Here is a 19712-nt window from a genome sequence, read left to right as displayed (position 1 = left end):
CTTATCCCTTGTCCACTTTGTCGCTTCTTACAAGGAATGGGGAGAGAGGGAAAGAGAATGGGGAGAGAGGGAAAGAGGGTCACTCTTGCTCATAGGTGTATCTCCCAATCATGCCCTCATGATGTATGCTCCTTGATAAAGGAACATGATCATATGCCCATAATCATTCAACCTCTCAGGTATTTCACTGACATTTCTGAATCTTCTCTTCCTTTTGAGCTCAACGCACTTGCCATGAGCAAGGCATTGTACAAAGGACTGCAAGATTCAAAAGTGGCTAAAATAGCCCTTCTTCAAAGAGTGCTTCATGGTGTGAGTTGAATAGTGAATTAGATTCACAAATATTCCACATGGGGAAAACTCTGGAAATCACTTTTGGGATAGTGTCTACAGTAGTGTACAGTGTATAGCAATTAAAAAACAAAGAAAGAGATTTTGTTTGTTTTGTGGCCATACCTGCCTATTCTTTGAGCTTTCTTCAGGCTCTGAGGGATCAGTACTGAGGACCATTCTTGGCAATGCCAGTGATCAAATTGGTGTCTCTTATGTGTAAGGCAAGCTCATTACCCACTGTGCTCTCTGACTGGCCTAAGACATAGAAATATTTTTAAGCAAAAACTGCTACCAGAGGGCTGGAGCAATAGTACAGCAGGTAGGGCGTTTGCCTTGCACACGGCCAACCCAGGTTCGATTCTCAGCATCCCATATGGTTCCCTGAGCACCACCAGGAGTAATTCCTGAGTGCACAAGCCAGGAGTAACCCCTGTGCATCGCCAGGTGTGACCCAAAAAGCAAAATAAAAAACCAAAAAAAAACCCCCAAAAAACTACTACCAGACTTAAGAGAAATGAGGTCTAAAACACAACAAACTACACACTTTACATTATTTTTTCATAGCTTCCATGCTTATCATTTGTCATAGCATTTCTCAATTTGTGACTTCTTTGTAAGATTTAAGCAAACACCCAATTTCATAGAGATTCGATATTGACAATTATTAAAGAACTGCTGATTTGTAACCAAATGGATTGTTTAGTAATGTTTATAAACAGAACCTCCTTAAATCTAGAATTACCTAATCAGGATACATCATTTTTGACCATTCTTCACTCATTCATTTATTTTTTTTGTCATCCTCTGACCATACTCATGCTATTCTTGAAATAAATAATGCCTTTGGAAAGTTTTGCTAGTTTTAAAGGCATATGAATTGTGGAATCTAATTGCCACAACTTATTAAAAAGTTTCCTCAACTTAAATTTTTTGCATTTCTTCAATATTCACACATCTTTCCCAATTCTTACAAGGGTCAAATTGTGGCCTTTAGAATAGGGTATGAGATAATTCATTCAAAATAAATATGGTAACTAATGTAAGTCACTTATGACTGAAGCAATCTTGGATCAAATTCCCATGTGGAATTTTTTTCCCCACTGTCAATGAATGCAGTCTCAGTTAATCTATTTTTGTTTTTTCCCCCCTCTGATTACTGCATATGAGCTAAAGCATACCTTGTTGGCCTTTCTGCAGGAGACTTAATTTGACTTAGCATGATACTTTGAAGGTCCATCGTTATTGATACTAAAACCAAAGTCTTTTTAATAGATGAATAGTATTCCATTGTGTGTATAGCACACCTGCTCTGTCCATTTGACAATCTATGGGAACTTAGCTTAAGTTATTTCTAGTTCTTGTCTGTTATAATAATGTTTCAATAAACATGGGAATGAATATATATCTTCAAATTAATTTTTTCTAATAGAGAGAAATTGGAGGTAGCAGAAGAAAGTGGAATGGAGAGTGGCTAAGACAAGACAAAGGGTTTCAAATATTTGATGGATAGGATGGATTTTTAGGAAGCAACTAAATACATATACACACATGTTGATTTTCTGTGATATACACCTGAAGCTATATACTGCTATAATGTATTGTTGCTTTAGTAAAAGACATACATTTATTATTAAGAAAAAAGGCTAATATTTTTATTTTTTAGCAAATGAAAGTAAAAAAAAATGCAGTCTTTTTCTTTCTTCTCTTACCATCCAATTATTCTTGTCAAGAAGCCTTTTTTTGTCTTTATCTCTCAGGTCTATACCTCGGGATTCTCCGTTTTGTTTGACACCCCCCCCCCCCATGGCATGGGACACTTCTGTATTTCACTTGCTATAGACTGTTCTTGATAATGAACATGTGAGTTCAGAGAATTACTTGTATCAAGAAACGGGAGGCACCATTTCTGATGGTCCTGTGTGGTTCCTTCCCCTATCATTTGCTGGGAAAAATCAAGACTTCCAGCTTTTCCATTCTTTCAGATCAGTGACGCTTGATCACTCAACATAAGGTTGGTTTCCAGTTTCTCTGAATGCTGCGTAGGGAGATGTGAGCTCTCACGGCTGGCCATGAAGCGGCGGTGCCTGTGGTAGCGAATGCTCCCGGCAGTTGGGGGGAGACAGCCTGCCTGTGGGGTGAGGTCATGAAGGTAGTGCTTTGACCGTCCCCTTCCCAGGCCTCATCTTTCAAGGGATGAAGGGCCAGAGGAAGGGCCGAGGGGAAGGGGACTTCTCTCTGCATTACCTGGATAGAAACAAACTTTCGGTCTTCTCTCCTTGCATTAGGTGAAAACAAAGCCTTGCTTACCACTCTAGTGTTGCACAGAATTGACAGCAAATATTTTTAAAAGTAGCTAAAAGGATGGCTTTCCCCCTCTCCAAGGAAGCCCAGGTTCTCTCTTGAGCACTACCTTTCTTTTTCTCCCCTCACTTCTCTGAATTTCTGTCAATAAAAAAAATTTTTTTTCACTCACACACAAGAAACAAAAACCTAACGGAGAGAAATTTCAGTCTAGCTGATCCATATCTATTCCTTAATGCCCTCGTTTCTTTTGCCAGATTGCAGAGATACTGGGTATCTCGCTATATTTGTTCATATTTGTTTTGGGGGTTCAATGGTAGCTTATAGGCCTTTTCTTTTCTTTTCCATAGCCGAGGACTGAATGAATTCTGTCCAGATATACAGATGGAAATACTGATGCCATTTCAGAAAAATAAACTAATTATGCTAATATTGGAAGGGTTGCGGAAGGAAGGAGGGAGAGGCAGCTAAAACTGGAGTGTCTTCTTGCAGGAAACCTTTGAGAAGGCCAGCCTGAGTAGCAGCAGCAGCGGGGCCGCTAGCCTGAAAAGTGAACTATCAGAAAGTGCAGACCTGACCCCCGAAGGCTTCCAGGCTCCCTGCGGGAAGGATGAAGACAGGGCCTGTGACGAAATCTTGTCAGATGATAACTTCAACCTGGAAAATATTGAGAAAGGTACTCCCAGGGAAAGGGGAGCGTCTGCCTCGGTGCATTTGTCACCTCTTTCTCTTTCCGGGCTCATTTGCCTCTTACTTTTCTGCCCCATGCACAGATATCTATTCCGAGCTAGAGGATGAATTGGACATTTCGGATAACTGCAGCAGCTCCAGTTCCAGCCCTCTGAAAGAGTCTACATTCAGTAAGCTTTCTCTATTTGTTTGTGGGCTATTTTGTTTCACTTACCAAAATAAAAACAAACCCCAAAACTTAAAGGAGAGAAATTTCAGTTTAGCGATGCATATCTATTATGCCTTAATGCTCTCACTTCTTTTGCCAGATTGCAGAGATAATTGGGTATCTTGCTGCATCTGTCCTTATTTGTTTGTTTATTGGGGTTCACTGATAGCTTTTATACCCTTTTTTTGTAGCTGAGAACTGAGTAAATGCCATCCAGATATACAGGTCGAAACAATGATTCCATTTCAGAAGAAACTAATTATGCTTAGTTTCAACCCCAGCTGGGCTCCAGCCAGCAGTGGCTTGGGAATCACACTTGAGCCATGTAAATGGCACCGCTTGTGTAGCCCAGTGGTTAGTTTTTCAGGACCTATACTCATTAGAGCAAGCATGTCTATCACCCTGAAAATTGAAAAGCCAACCAGCATCGCATCTTCTGCTGCTTCTGCTGTCAAATGAATCATCTCATTATTGCATATGATTTTAGGGGTATGCTCAGGACTTACTCCTGGCTCTGTACTAGGGGTTCACCCTTGGTAGGCTTGGGGGACCATATGGGGTTCCGGGGATTGAACCCAGGTCAGCTGCATGCAGAGGCAAAGTGCCCATGCTCCAGTCCCTCGTTTCATCATTTTTATCGGCAGATGCCTCTTTTTTGCTGGGAGGTGGAGATAATTAATTTGAAGACGTAGACCTCTGAGACGATAATCTCATAAAAGGAAATAAGGAAATGAACTTTTAAAATCCTATTAATTAGGGGCTAGAAATCCAGAGCACGACTAGTCTTAGTGTAGACTTAAGTTGTGTAACAATTTTATTTATATTATACCAAAAGTTTGTAGTTGTTTAGAACTATGGAAGAATGATAAATATAAAATAATATAAAAATAATACAAAATGCATATGTAAATGCATATGTGCTAATTTTTGCTTTCGTTGTGTGGGACCATGGTGTTAGGGAAGGGAGGAATGAGCTCTGAGTTGAGCCCAGTTCCTTACACATGAAGGCACGTGCTCTACCACACTACCATATCACTGGCCCGTCCGCTTGATATTTTTTTTTTCTTTTTGGGTCAAACCGGCGATGCACAGGGGTTACTCCTAGCTCATGCACTCAGGAATTACTCCCGGCAGTGCTTGGGGGACCATATGGGATGATGGGAATCGAACCTGGGTCGACTGCGTGCAAGGCAAATACCCGACCTACTTTGCTTTAGGTAATATTTAAAGAGTATAAGGATAGTATGGAATTCATTCAGCACATCTAAAATTTAAAGAAAGGAAGATCAAATAGAAAATGGAGAAAAAATTAACTTTTAAAAGAGCAAGTTAATGGAATATTTAATGAGAAAGAAATAGTCTAAGTGTAAATAATTCTATCCCACAATGAAAATCACATTGAAGAATTTCTAAAATAGTTTCATTAAGGATCAGAGCATAGCCCGAGGATTTAGCTATATTCTTTGTTCCTTTCTAGACCTAATTGCTTTGGAAATTGTCCATCAAAATGGTAGCTAGCCGTTTTCTGGGATGATCCCAATTTCCAACACTCTGCTCTGTTTTCCCTGACAGCTCTTGCCTGCTAGGTTAAACGTCTTGATTTCTGACTGAGAAAAATATGAATATTATAGAGGAAAAATATTCGTGCATATGTAAAAAATTCTAGAAGTAGTTACTGACTAGCATTTAAATTAAATTCTGTGTTTTATATGGCTAGTAATAATGATGGAGAAGGGTCATTATGAACTTCAGGAAGGAAAATCAGATTACTGAATTTGCCTGTGGCAACTTGCCCCTATTGGCAAGGGTTTTAAGATGATCATGCAGCCACTTTATTGTCCTGTAATAGTTACTAATAACAGATTTATTTGTTGGTTACTTTTATTTGGAATAAAAAAATTTAAATAATGCTATCAAGTAGATAGTAATTTGCAACACTATATTTTAGCTGTTGCTTTTAAAAAATGAAGATGGGGCTGGAGTGGGTAGGACCTTGCCTTGCAAACTGCTGACCCAGGTTCGATCCTCAGCATTCCATATGGTCATCCCAAACTGCCGGGGGTAGTTCCTGAATTCAGAGCCAGGAGTAAATCCTGAGCACTGCTGGGTATGGCACCAACAAAACAGAATGAAGACAGTTTTTGTAGCCACACAATTTTCTAAAATGCAGCTAATAGAATGTGTAGCACCTTTTGATAGGGCATGGGGTGCTTCCAAGAGGTACTTACGAGGCCAGGGACTCCTTGATGCCTGCACTTCTCAGCCAACTAGGTCCTGGGGGTTCAATGTGAGAGCCCAAGGCGTGGTGCTGCTCAGTCCTGCGGGGCCAGGTTCTACCCAGGCCAGCTTGAAAGAGTCTCCCCAGCTGCACCCAGTGATGCTTGGGGGATCATGTGGTGCTGGAGGTTGAATGCAAGGCATGTACCTTGATCTCTCTATTATTTCTCAGGTTCCCAAAAATACAGCCTTTAAAAAAAATCAAACAAAAGACTTTTAGCAGGAAAACACAGTTATTTTTATTGTCTTGTTTCAGGCATTTTAAAAAGAAGTTTTAGTGCTTCAGGAGGAGAAAGACAATCGCAAGCAAGGTATGTAAACATTGAGCTCATACAAATATTTTAAAACCCTGCACAAGAGCCAAGTTATTTGATGCTAAATTGAAACGTGAGAGTTGGAAGTACACATGGGCTGGTGGTAATTGAGGCTGTTAGGATTTATACTTCCAGAGTCCGTTATGATTTAACAAGCAGCCCCCTGGAGAGAATGCAAAGCTTGACTTGGGTTTTAGTCTTCCTCTGCTTCCCCCCCAAACCTCCCAGTTTTGTGATCTTTAGCCAGTGAGCTAGCCTTGCTGAGTTCAAGGGCTGACCTGGCAGAGACAACAGTTGTTTCCAGGAGGTCACTGAGATCTCTGCTTCCTTAAAATTTTTTTTCAACATCCCCAGGTCTGTCTTGTCTGAAGGACAAATGTGGTATATGTAGACTACATCCCATCCTATCCTATTGGGTGCCAATTAGAAGTGGAAAGGGGAGGTAGAAACACACCCCTTTCTTTCAAGGACAAGAAGCAGATGTTGTACAAATTCTCTTCTCTTCATGCATCATTGACCAGAAGTTTGCCATGGCTTGAGAGTTTTCTGGCTGTAAGGGAGGATGTTATATGTATGTGTGTCCATGTGGGGTGGGGGAAGGAGAAATGGGATGCTTTTAAAAGGCAGAAGAGAAGGACTAGGGAGGTAGCTTAGGTAGGGCTTATGCCTTGCGTGTGTAAGGACAAGAGTATAATCCTTGGCACCACATTCCCAGCCCCCAACACTGAGCATCACCTGGTGAATCCCTGGAACTCTGACTCCAGGATGGCCTTGGGGCTCCTGGCCTTCTGAGTCCAGGCAGAAAGGTCTTTCATATGCCAGAGCAGCAACTATCTGGCCTGGTAGTGGAGAATCATTGGAAGTGGCCTTGGATCCTCTAAACACTGCTTTGGAAGCCAAGGTGGAGTGGGTGAGAGAGCGAATGAGGTGGAAGAGGAAAGACAAAGGGCAAGTCCTCCCTTTATATGCAAGGGAGGAGAAAGATTTAGAAAAGCAAAGAAGTGGGATTTGGGCAGTTTCCGTGTACTGGCTGATGTTGAGGTCACTGCTGAGAGGAAGGCCCAGAGGTGAGCATGTGGTTCACGAGCAGAAGTCACAGACAAGAGGAGGTGGGAACCTGAGCAGGACCAGCCAGTAGGACCCCCACAGTATTCTGGGGTTTGGCACTATTGAGCCTGGGACCACCCATAAGTATATACACATGGTGCCTGTCACAGGCCCCAGAGCTCCCAATGGCTCGGGCAAGGAAGGGGGTGCTTGCATGTGATAGGAGGCTGGAATTGTCTATTGCGAATCAAGGAACTGGCCTCTGGCTGCCTTAGACAATGTGGGGTTAGCGAGGAGAGGCTCCCATGAATTGGAACCCAGAGAAGCCAGCTTCAGAGGGGATGAAAAATCCCAGCACAGCCCCTGATGTCTATGGAACAGGCCTGAAAGGCACTGCCGCCAGGATGGAGTTTGTCTATCTCTGTGTCACCTTTCCTTGAATCTAGTGTTCCTGGGTAAGAGAGTCAAATCAGCCTGTCTTGGTGGAGCCTTTTCATTTCCTAATTCTTTTCCAGTGTCACGAATGACAGCAAACCAAGGTAAAGCGATGAGTGTCTGTGATCTGTGGGAAGGTCATCAATTAAAACCCTCTGCGATCTCATAGTGTTCCTTGGTGAGCCAAAGGGCAGGGAACTGGTGGTTAGAAGTGTCAGAGAGAGCAAGGGGAAAGAATTGTCTAGACTCCTTAGGAGAATGAAATTGGGTGATGGTAAGACCCAAGTTCCTTGATGTATCTGGAGATCCCAGGGCTGAAGGTCCTTCCCCTTTCTGCCCTCTGGCTTCTTATCTTTAGCCCTCCACCTCTGCTTCCTCTCCCACAGACAAGGACGTCACTCGGAGGGTCCAGGAACCATGGGGGCTCTTTGATGTGTAGGAGAGGAGGCAAGGCAGAAAGGGGAGGGACGTACATGCCCGGCCATGGAGTTGCGGGTCTGGAGACAGGGTGCCATGGAATGAATGCGCCCTATATTTCTAGTCATTTCTCTTTTATTTTCACTTTCTGTTTTTAAGTCCTATTCAGTGATGCTCAGGACTTACTCCTGGGTCTGCACTCAGGAATTTCTCCTAGGGGACCAAGTGAGTTGCCAGGATCAAACCCAAGTGGGTCCCATGTAAGGCAAACAGCCTACCTGCTTTACTATCCCTCTGATCCCTTCTGGTATTTTTTCTTTCTTTCTTTCTTTCTTTCTTTCTTTCTTTCTTTCTTTCTTTCTTTCTTTCTTTCTTTCTTTCTTTCTTTCTTTCTTTCTTTCTTTCTTTCTTTCTTTCTTTCTTTCTTTCTTTCTTTCTTTCTTTCTTTCTTAAGAATTGAATCACTGTGTGAGATACATGGTTACAAGGTTGCTCATGATTGGATTTTAGTCATGCAATGTTCTAATACCCATCCCTCACCGGTGTACATTTCCCATTACCAATGTCCCCAGGTTCCCTCCTGCCACCTCCTCACCTGCCTTCCACCTGCAAGAAGACCCTTATTTGAAAGAACTCAGTTGACACCCAAACTTTCAAAAATAGAATAAACATAAAACTTTATATTGTGTTTTATGTCCAAAAGCATACATCTTTCAGAGCATGAAGTACTATTATAAAGGTAGAATTGCCCGTAGCAAATTAGGAAAGTTAGAATCCACAAGAAAGAAGACATTTAACTTGAAGCTCATTGTAACAGGGCTGTTAGTGAGTCAGCTTTAATTTGTGTTGATGAAAAATTCATCAGGTAGGTACCATCCCCCTGGGACTGATAGAACACGAGCAGCGGAGGTGACTAGCACCTGAGCTAAAGTAACGTCTACAGAGCTGAGCCCTGTGTGTGGTGGTTCGTGAAGCAGAATGGTTGAAGACAAGCTCTTTTCCCTCAAGGTACTCAGTGGTGTAATGGGGAAACAAAGGGAGACTTAGGGAGAAGGGAAATGAAAACTAGACTTGATTCATGCCAAAAAAAAAAAAGTTTGACTTCTTTCCAGATAATTCCCAGGGCTTCTCTGAATAAAAAGGAAACAGCTTTCAAATGTATTTATAATTTCTTGAAAAGCTTTAAATAAAGCAGAAGTTACCTGCCATCTAATTTGTTTAGGATTTTCCTGGGATTCTTAGTTTTATTAACATTAAATGTGAACACATCCTGCAAAATATGGAGAAGCTAAATAAGAAACTGAATGTAAAAGAAGACATATGCTCTACGACAGGAGCTATGGCTGTATCTCTGGCTGCTTGGTTGTTTTGGAGGGGCACATCTGGTGAACTTAAGACCTTTCTTCTGACTCTGCACTCAGAGATCACTCCTGATGGGGATCTGGGGACCACATGGGGTGCCAGGGACTGAACCTGGTTTGAACATGTGCAAGGCATGTGTGCTACCACTCTGGTCCCCTATTTCTATTTCTTAATACTTTTATTTATTATTATTATTATTATTATTATTATTATTATTATTATTATTATTTTCTTTTTGGGTCACACCTGGTGATGCTCAGGGCTTACTCCTGGCTCTGCACTCAGGAATTACTCCTGGCTGTGCTTGGGGGACCATATGGAATACTGGGAATCGAACCCGGGTCGGCCACATGCAAGACAAACGCCCTACCCGCTGTGCTATCACTCCAACCCCTATTTATTTATTGTTTTTTAATTTATTTTTATTGACCATCCATAAGATAGACCACTACAAAGCTATTCATGATTTGGTTTCAATAATGCAATGGTTCAACACTTATCCTTCCACCAGTTTACATTTCCGACCACCAATGTCCCCCATTTTCCTCCCACCATACCCTAACACCGCCCCTCCACCACCCCCTGCCCCCAGTCTGCCTCTCTGGCAGGCATTTTTATGTTTTTTTCTCTCTATATTTGTGCATACAATACAGACTTGCAATACAGATGCTAAGAGATCATTGTGTTTCTTTAGGGTGTTCAGTATTTTTATTGGGTGGTAAGGCTGGAGTAGCTATTTCTAACTGGGTTGCAGCTTTGGAGTGTGGACGTGACTGGGACTACAGGAAGGTGTGGAGAGGTAGCCCATCCTGACCCCAGAAAGCCTGGAGATTTCAGTCACAAAACCTGCATACCCAAATTTTCAGCAGATTATATGTCAGTGAGGTCCATCTCCAGATGGCGGAGTTAGGTCAGGGACATGGCAGTGATTTTGGATTGTGGAAGGAAGTAGCTACCAGGGACTCTGCTTAGATGGGCACCAGGCTGACCCTTCCACCTCTGCTTTACCCTGATCTGCTCAGCTTTGCTCGGGTCTGAGATTTAAGTGCGGCTTTTGATCTCTTATGAGATTCACTTATGGGTCTCTGAGCCAGGCCTATAAATGAGCTCGTATAGCTGAGGTGGAGGTGTTTTGTGGGTGTGGTTCCCACTTATCTAACTTTTGGCTGTTTTTTGGAAAATTTGGTTCCAAGTTGTTGGGATCCAGCCAGAGGCACAGCGGCAATTTGGGGGTATCAGGAAGCCTGCTGATGCACTCACCCCATGTATACAGGTTGCCTGCTAGCAGCATTGCACTTCCCCTCTTAGTATTTTCAAAATCAAAGTAATATTACATTATAACATTGCATAAGTTTCATATATATACATATATACACTATTGAAATTCATCTTGATATGAATCTCATGAACCTAACCACTAAAATTTCAATTTTATGTTTCAACACATATTTGATTCCTTTTACCCAATGTATACCCCTCCCCACCTTTTTTTACCCCTAATTCAATTTTATAGTCTAAAAGGTTTTTTGTTCTGTTTTAATTTATTTTTTTGTCTTCTATATCATACTTATTTTTGGTGTTTATCTTTCTTGGCTTATATCACTAAGCATGATATCCTCTAGAACACATGGTGCACATAAAATATTATTTTTATATTACAGTTTTATAGAACTAGAATTATATAGTCCATACTCTTATTTTTTTGGTTTCTTAAGTCATTGTGTAATAATATAAAAGTCTTTAAATATTGATTTGTGTACTAGTAATTCATTCCATTTTATTAAGTGTAACTTTACTATATATTTACCACAGTTGATTCATTCATCTGAGGATTGACATTTGAGTTTCAGTAGTTAGACTGCTATACATAAACTTGTGGGGATCCAAGGAGATAGCCCAAGTGTTTGAGCATATATATATGTTTGAGCATATATATGTATATGTATATATATGTATATATACATATATACCTAGCATGTTTGAGGTCTTGAATTTCATTCCTGGCATTACATGCACTTCTTCACCCCCATTCCCAGCACCAAGTCATGTGGCTGTATTTAAAAAAATAAAACAAATTTTGATAAGCATTTGGTTTTTTAATATACATGCATACTCTTTTTTCCTGTCGAAAAGAGTGGTTTTGGTTAACTCCTGCTGGTGCTCAGGGCTCAGTGCTTACTCCTGGCTCTATACGTAGAGATCAATCCTAGCTATGCTCTGGTGACCATATGTGTTGCTGAGGATCAAACCAAGGTTGGCCAAGTTTAAGACAAGGGCCTTATCCTGTGTACTCTCCAGCCCTTAGACACATATTTTTGTTTTTCTCTTAGTAAAGATCTAGAAGTGAAAGGACTTAATGTAAGGGAATGTTTAACTGATAAGGATGCTAAGCTTTTCCAGAGTGGCTCTTCCATTTTAATGTTTTTTCTCAGTCTGAGAGATTTGAGGTCCACGTGTACATTAAGAAGGGATTAAGAAGAATGATATTATTTGTGGAAATTGTTTTTTGTTTTGATGTGTGTATTTCTGAAAAAATAAGAGTTATAAGAGGAAAATGGAATTCGCCTTTTTGTGATTGAACTCTTAAAATATTTACTTTGAAATAGTCACATGTAATAAATATTCCTATTAATTTTTAGTGTTTTGTACACATTGACAGACAATATCTGGGTTAATGTTTGTTTCAATTAAAAGCAGTAGAAAGTTTTTTTTAAATAAGTTTTAAAATAAATTAAAAATCAATTAAAATCCAATATTTAATATTTTCTTTGAAAATTTCGACTTTAGTCATTTTCAGTGATAAAAATTCCTGTCTGTACTTCTACTTAGCTTTTTATCATTTCGATATGGGCTTTATAGTAATATTCAGTTCAAATATTAATAGTTATAATTCAATCAGTCAGAGAATTTCCCTTCAGTTTGCAAGTAAATTATCCTGCATAGCATAATTTGATAATGAATACAGGGGCTTCAGTCTCTTTAACTATCATGTATATGCAGAACCCGTATAAGTTTTGGTCATTGTATTTTGATTTTCTTAAGAACATTAGTTCACTCACTTAATGAATTTTACTATATGATGACAAATACCAGACTATTCCTATTCCGTCTTTATATTCTCAAAGATCTCAAAGACACAGTATTAGTATTTGGCTTATAGGTACTAGCCACAGATACTAGTTAATAAATGAATAACTTTTATCTTAAATAATTTATGTATCACGCAGTGTAATGGGATTCAAATCTTGCCTCTGGTTTGAACCTACAGCCATAGTCACAGTTTAAAGCCTGCCTCCATCCCCTTTTTAAGGTTCTGTTGCTCAGCAACAAGATTTCTCCATGCCTGCTTACATTATGTTGTCAAGGCAACAGGGTATAGCTGGCATGCTGGTTTGAGACACTGTGTGTGTGCAGTGTCAGAGAAGCCTGTGGTTCGCAGCCTTGATAAATTAGTGTATGCATGACTGTATTTAAGGGCATTTGTGTAAGAAGATATTGTGAATGTGTCTGACCACTTCAGCATCATACATATGAACAGAAAGAACCTCATGCTATCTCGGGTCCTCTGGATTTTTCTTTGTTTTTGTAGAAGTCTTTTTCATTTAGGTCTGTAGTTACCTCACCTCATTTCCTTTTTATTTCCTATGTGTAGTTGAATAAATATTGCTTCGCCACTACTTGCCAAAATCAACTTGGCCTTCCTGCCACTATCATAGCCTAATAAAAACAACTCATAATCAATGCCTTTTTTTGTAATGGATCTCAACTTTCCTGGCTTACTGTATGGTGTGTTGACTGTCACTGGAGTTTTAGCAGAAGCCACAGGAGCATTATATCACTTTTCTGCCTAAACAAAGTTGCTTATTCACATAGAATATGTTTATAAATGCCACTACCTAAAAAGATCCTTTAATCAGTATAATGCTACTTAGTGCAACTAGAATTGTTCTATTGCCTTAATACTGTAAGTCAAGTCCCACATTTCATCATTAAATATTTCTTTTTATCAACATTACTTAGAATTGACCCCATTTTAGAGTTGAATTGACTCATCTGATATTCTTGTAATGAATGTGAGGATGTTTTATTGGTCCAGAGATATATTTAGTTAGTTAGTTTTTGGACCATACCCTGAAGTTTTCCGGATTTATTTCTGGCTTTATATGCTCAGGAATCACTCCTGGCTGTGTTCAGGGGAGCACATGGGGTCCCACGAATCAAATCTTGGTGGTTGCATGCAAGATAAATGCCCTACCTGTTATAATATCTTATGCCATCTCCATGGCCCCAGAAATTTATTTATAAGAAGAGCAGAAGATATGAAATTCCAATTTCCATCCCTCATGGTCATGACCCCTCAGACAAAATAAATATCCACATAATTGAGATAAAACTTTTTTAAGCAAACATCGCTGATCTCAACTTCCCCTATAAGTGGTTTGGGCTGGATGCTGCAGGCTGACAGTCATGTGCAGAGTTCGCATATCTGTTCCATAGTTCATAAGTTCTAAAAAGGTCACCCTGGACATGAAGAGAGTTACAAGAGAGTTTCAATTGCTTTCAGAATGTTTTGAAGCCCTCCATATCTCTGAGGCTCTTTCTCATCAACCAGAGTCAGTTATTGCCCATTTCAAAAATTCCAAAGGGTAAAGGCTGCAGGCTGAATGATGCTGTGCCTTTCACCAGGAAAACATCCGTGGAATGTCCATTTTGAATTCTATCACATCTCTGGCCCTACCAGAAGAAACCATCCTCTGTAGTCACACCATTCAATCTGGTTGAATCAGAAGCAGACTTCCCCCAGGCTCCATCTCATTCCAATCTTATGTCCATCTATTGGATGCAGCAATACTATAGTTAAGAGTTTCCAGTTCTGTGCACAAATCTGTTCTTTTTTAAAAAAAAAATTAGATGATTATAGTTTTTTTTGTGGCCACCTTGCAACTTTCAGATAACTTAGCAGCTCTTCTGATAAACCTTTGCAAATTTTATGTTTCAAGGCTCTGGAAACAGTTTCTTTTTCAGTATCTCATCTTGGTGCCCAACACAGTGCCTGCACATAGAGGAACCTTATGAAATTTTGTTTTAACAAATAACTCTGTAATGGTTTTCTGGGGGAGGTTTCTTAAATTTCATTAAGGAGGATTTTAGAATAAAGGAATAGGAAAGTTGACAGCAATTCAGCACAGTCATGTTTTGTTGGTTGTTTTCCACATTTAGGACTAAGACATTGTTTCAATATGTAAAACTGTTTGACATTTTGACTGTTTCAGGACATCTTGAATAATCTTCTGGTTTGCATAGTAGTAATTGGTTATCAGCCCTCAAGAACTCTCATAAGCTTATGAGTAAGAAAAGCTTTCTAATAGTTACAATTTAATGAGTTATTACAGTGCTAGCACCTCAGCTCAGCACTGACGCATCTTCCCTACATATGAACATTGATGAAATGAGGCCCACTTAGAATTTCCCAAGGACAAGGGACTCTTTGTACATGCTTCCTGTCAGGGCTAGGGAGAGTGTATAAGCCATCATTGTTCAACCTTTTGTGCAGTATCAGAGAAGACTGCGGTTTGCAGCCTTGATAAATCAGTGTGTGCATGACTGTATTTAAGGGCATTTGTGTAAGAAGATACTGTGAATATGTCTGAACACGCCAGCATTCATATATATGACCAGAAAGATCCTCATGCCGTCTCGGGTTTTCGGGTTTTTCTTTGTTTTCGTAGAAGTCTTTTTCACTTTGGTCTGTAGTTACCGCATCTCATTCCCTTTTCATTTTCTATGTATAGTTTTACATAAATTGAATTAATACTGCTTCACATCATCGTTCAGCCTTTTTACCCCAACAGACTGGCACCTTTCTGCATACTGTTCTGCAGGTCAGCGTTTACAACCCAGGTGATAGACTAGTAGTATAAAACATTTCCAAACGTGTGGACTGACAGTGGTCTTTGGACAAGTGGTTAAAGATCACTAAAATAAAATATAAAAAGCTACAGGTTTCACCCACTTTTGAGCTCTAGAAATTTGGGCTGGGAATAGGACAGAGTAAACAGTAGGACCAAGAGAAGACTAACTTGGTGTGGGTTTATGAGGAGTGGAAAGGGTAAGGAAAGTGACTCTTTCGCTAACAAAAGTTAGCGAAAAATATTTGGGTACCATTCTAGCACTTAAGTTCGGTGCTGGGTAATTGAATGCTTATTTTGTTATTTATCATAATTTAGATATATGCTTCATGTACATAAAATAAATCTTATAATTAGAATGGAAGTACTGGTGTAAGAGAACTTGCACACTGGTTTATTTGTTTTGAATGTTTATGACTACTTTTATGGAGCAAATAACTACTAAATACTGTATCCATGAGAGATGCTCTGCATACTTTTATTTGAATGCATTTAACAAGGTAAATGAAGTAAGGTTTATATAACTTTTCAGCGCACAAAGATTTCTAAATTCATTTTTAAAATCTTCACACGGTAGCATATGATTATTCTTGGTAAAATCTAAAACCACCTCCTTGGGGAAAAGCACTTTAGGTAATTTTTGAAAGATTAGGAAATCCAGAGTTTTAGGCAGAGTAAACAATGTTAATAACATTGGAAGCATTGTTAAAATATAATCCCTTTAAATGCAAGAATCATCTCTGGAAATAGTGCCTGCATAATTTTGAATATTATCTTTTAAATGAAAATTCAGCATTTTGGTTTTAAGTAACAAAACCATTAAAAGCACTAAGATCTGTTTACATCATTGTCAGGGATTAGATCTTCTCATTAGATCCTCGTCAGTTCTGCTCTGGGTTAAATATATTTGTCTCCTTTTCTGTTGAACACTTCATCAGGGAAAATAACCTACATTTGTTTCTATAGTGTAATAAGCCATAGCAGAGTTTAGGTTTTTCAGTTAATATTAAATTCAGGTTGAAATAGTCGTTCTCAAAATAGCCTTTCTTTCTGTTTTCAGGGACTTCACTGGTGGAATAGGATCAAGACCAAGACCAGGTAACTTAGTGTTGGTAGCAATAAAATCTTACATGCCTCCCTGTAATTTATGTTACAGTTTTATATTTCTTTTATTTCTTCAGCTTTGCTGCCTCTTGACCTGCTTCTGAAAGTGCCACCCCTCATGCTCAGGGCCCACGTTAAGGAGCTAGAGACCGAGTTAGTGACGGGGTGGCAGTCCCATAGCCTTCCCGCTGTGATTCTTCGAGATCTCAAAGATCATGGTAGTACTTACTAGATCAAGTTGATGTCATGCACACACTGGGCAAACAGAATTATAGTTGGGCCTCAATGTCTGAATGATGCTCAGGAGGTAATTTTAATACAAGAATCAGGAAAATTTTCTTGTGTTTGTCCACCATTACTAGTTTGGTAATTTAAGAAAGAGTGTTAAAAATGTGTTAACTTGTTTGATTGGATTATGATACATATTGGATTATCATATCGTATCTAGCTATTTTTTTGCTAGAATGTACATTTCTGCTTCAGTGGGCATGTTAATTAGTTGGGTATCTACCAATAACAAAAATAGTAACCAGGTTCATAGATATTTGTAAGCTCTGCACCTATATGATATAAAAGAATGAAGATTTTTTTTCTTCTTTTACTCCAACATAGTTCCTTTTAGTTATTTTTGTACTTAATTCAAATGGCGTTATCTGACATTGTTTTACAAAGTAAAAATTTTGAATATTTTAAACATAAAATATTTTTAGTATTGATTTGGGGAAAATATATTATTGTTTTTTATTTCTATTAAGAAGATCAAGCTACATTAGTAAGAGTACAACCATCAGCTAAACCTGTACAATTCAGGGAAAAAGTTTAGTGATTGTGCTTTTAACATACAACTTTATGTCTGGAGCATAAAATTTTGTTTTGCTACTTTGGTTAATTTATACTTATTGCTTACTAGTATTTTCATGTTGGCATCCTAAATTTATATTCTTTTGTAGGGTTAATATGGTAGCAAACATAGGCGATGTGAATTGATTGACTCTAATATAGTCCATGTCTTCACATTTATTAAATTTGCTTTGCAAGAGTTATTGACAGTTTGGGGCCATGTACACCGTCAGCATAGATGCAAAAAAAGACGGTTTTGTTATTAAGATGTTCAAAGCCATCATGTTGACCATGTTCCTCTCCTGCTATTTTGGCATAAGGTAAGTTCATAACATAGTAACAGTTAAAATGGTTGTTATTGATTGATTTTTTTAAGAGGGGAGAAGAATTCACATATATGTGAGCAATGCAGTTTTGCTATCATTCATAGTAGGAGAAATTCCTTTTCTTAAGGGGTCTTTTGAGTTAGACTAGCATAAGACTGACCTTATGTGAGAGAAATTGATCAGATCTCTGTACCTTTAATGTATGTCATAGCACAGTTTATATATTCTTTTGACTTACAGTTTTTTATATCTGATTCAATTTTTAAATGTCACTGATAAGTATGTTTTTAAAATTAAAGCATTTATTATTTAGCAGAGTTTCAAGATAGCAGTTTAAGCATTTCAGTAAATGCTGATGTTTATCCATAAAGAATATATTATGTTTCCACTAATATATCAAATAGAATACATAACTAGCATAATATTGTGTTCTACTAATATTGTAGAATACCCTAATGTATATTTAAAAAGTCAGTATTACTGCTTTCTGGGTCATTCTACTTTCAAGTACAAAGTGAATCTTAATTTTTCTGTATTAAAATATATGTTCTTTTGCATATTATCATATGTGAAAGTCATACTTTCAGAAGTATTGCAGGTAAATTTAGACTATTGGATGCTTTATCAAATCATACACAGCTGTTACAAGCCCATCTCAGTTGCCACATCTGCAAATAATACTCCATTCTGGTCATTGCCTCTTTGTATCTCTAGTCTGAGGGAATAAAAAGGCAATGCTGACCTAGTTCTTCAACAACAAGGGAGCAATATTGGGCCATGGGTTATGAGAATCTGTTGGTCAGGTCAATTGTGAGTTGTACCGTAAGTGACTGTTAGGTAGAACGAGTATAACACTAAAGTGTGTGAATTATTTATCTTTAAAAGACCAAAGTAGTGATTGTAATTTGCTTAACATTTGGTATAGCAGTCTTGAATTGAAAGTAGCATGCTGGAAATCATGCATACAGATTCAGTCCTGGATTACCAAAATATTCTGGAAAACAATGTCAGGGAGAAGATAATTTTGTTTAAATCTGGATACTCCCCTAGATATATATCTAATACATGGACATCATTTTCCATGTCCTATGGCAGAACAAAAGATAAAAACTATTATTTTAAAGTACCAAATAGCTATTTCATAATATGAGTTTACCTATTGGTAGCCCTAAAATGTATACTACTAGGTTCATGCCGTGATGGTATGATAGGAATTCATACACTTCCAGACTCCCATAAGGAAAATGATCATTTTAGGCTAACAGAATTAAAAACTCTAGGGCTGGAACAAGTTGCTTTGCATCTGCCAAACCAGGTTCAATCCCTGGCACTCATTATAGTCCCCCAAGTCCTCCAGGAGTGATTCCTAAGTGAAGTGATTCCTAGGAGTGATCTCTGAGTATTTCCAATTGTGACCCCAAACTAAAACAAACAAAAAAAATAGTAAAATTTTTTCTTTTATTTTTAATACTAATAATATTGTTGAAATAATTTTTATATATTTTAGATTAAATAAAAGACTGTATTTCCTTTTGACAGAAATGAAATTTTTATGGAATTGAATAGATAAAAATATTAATAGCAATTAATATGGAATCAGTGAATGAATAAACATCTGGATCATGAAAGTTACTTTAGTTCTAGTTCCCTAAGTTTAATTGCTTGTAGATTACTACTACTACATTTCCCTTCTCTGACTATAATCATGGAGCTAAAATAACTGTTGGTTGGGTTGATTTCATCACAACTGAATTGTATTTCTTTTATAGTTTTAATTGAACTCACTTTATCAAAGTAAATTTATTTAAAGGGGACTTTATATTTTGCTATAAATGGTAAATTAATAATATCACTTGCCATAAATAGGTGGCAATTGTAAAAATGAGTGAGAATTCAAGCAAGAAAACTTGTTAAATTTTAAGTAGATTTTTATTTCTTTCCTGTGTTTCAGGGTTTATTTTTGGGGGGAGGGGCACACCTGACAGTGATCAGGGCTTACTTCTCATTCTGTGCTCAGGGATCACTCCTGGTGGGCTCAGGGAACCATACAGGGTGCCTGGGATCAAACCCTGGGAGGCCATGTGCACGGCAGGCACCCGATCTGCCATACTATTGATCCAGCCCTCTAAGTAGGAAATCAGTTATTTAA

General features: G+C 38.5%; 1 protein-coding gene across 1 annotated transcript in view; it reads left to right on the top strand.

Annotated features, from left to right (window-relative positions):
- The window catches only part of NEK10 (NIMA related kinase 10), a 200594-nt gene that overhangs the window by 136497 nt on the left and 44385 nt on the right, over positions 1 to 19712 (top strand). The window contains exons 21-25 of the mRNA XM_055135089.1: positions 3127 to 3310; positions 3408 to 3494; positions 6066 to 6120; positions 16354 to 16391; positions 16475 to 16615. Coding sequence (XP_054991064.1) covers positions 3127 to 3310; positions 3408 to 3494; positions 6066 to 6120; positions 16354 to 16391; positions 16475 to 16615 — 505 coding nt within the window. The remainder of the gene's footprint in view (positions 1 to 3126; positions 3311 to 3407; positions 3495 to 6065; positions 6121 to 16353; positions 16392 to 16474; positions 16616 to 19712) is intronic.

This window comes from Sorex araneus, chromosome 4 (assembly GCF_027595985.1).
Source record: "Sorex araneus isolate mSorAra2 chromosome 4, mSorAra2.pri, whole genome shotgun sequence".
In the NCBI taxonomy this organism is placed as follows: domain Eukaryota; kingdom Metazoa; phylum Chordata; class Mammalia; order Eulipotyphla; family Soricidae; genus Sorex; species Sorex araneus.
The sequence above is the reverse complement of the archived record's forward strand: the minus strand, read 5'-3'. Positions and strand labels throughout refer to the sequence as shown.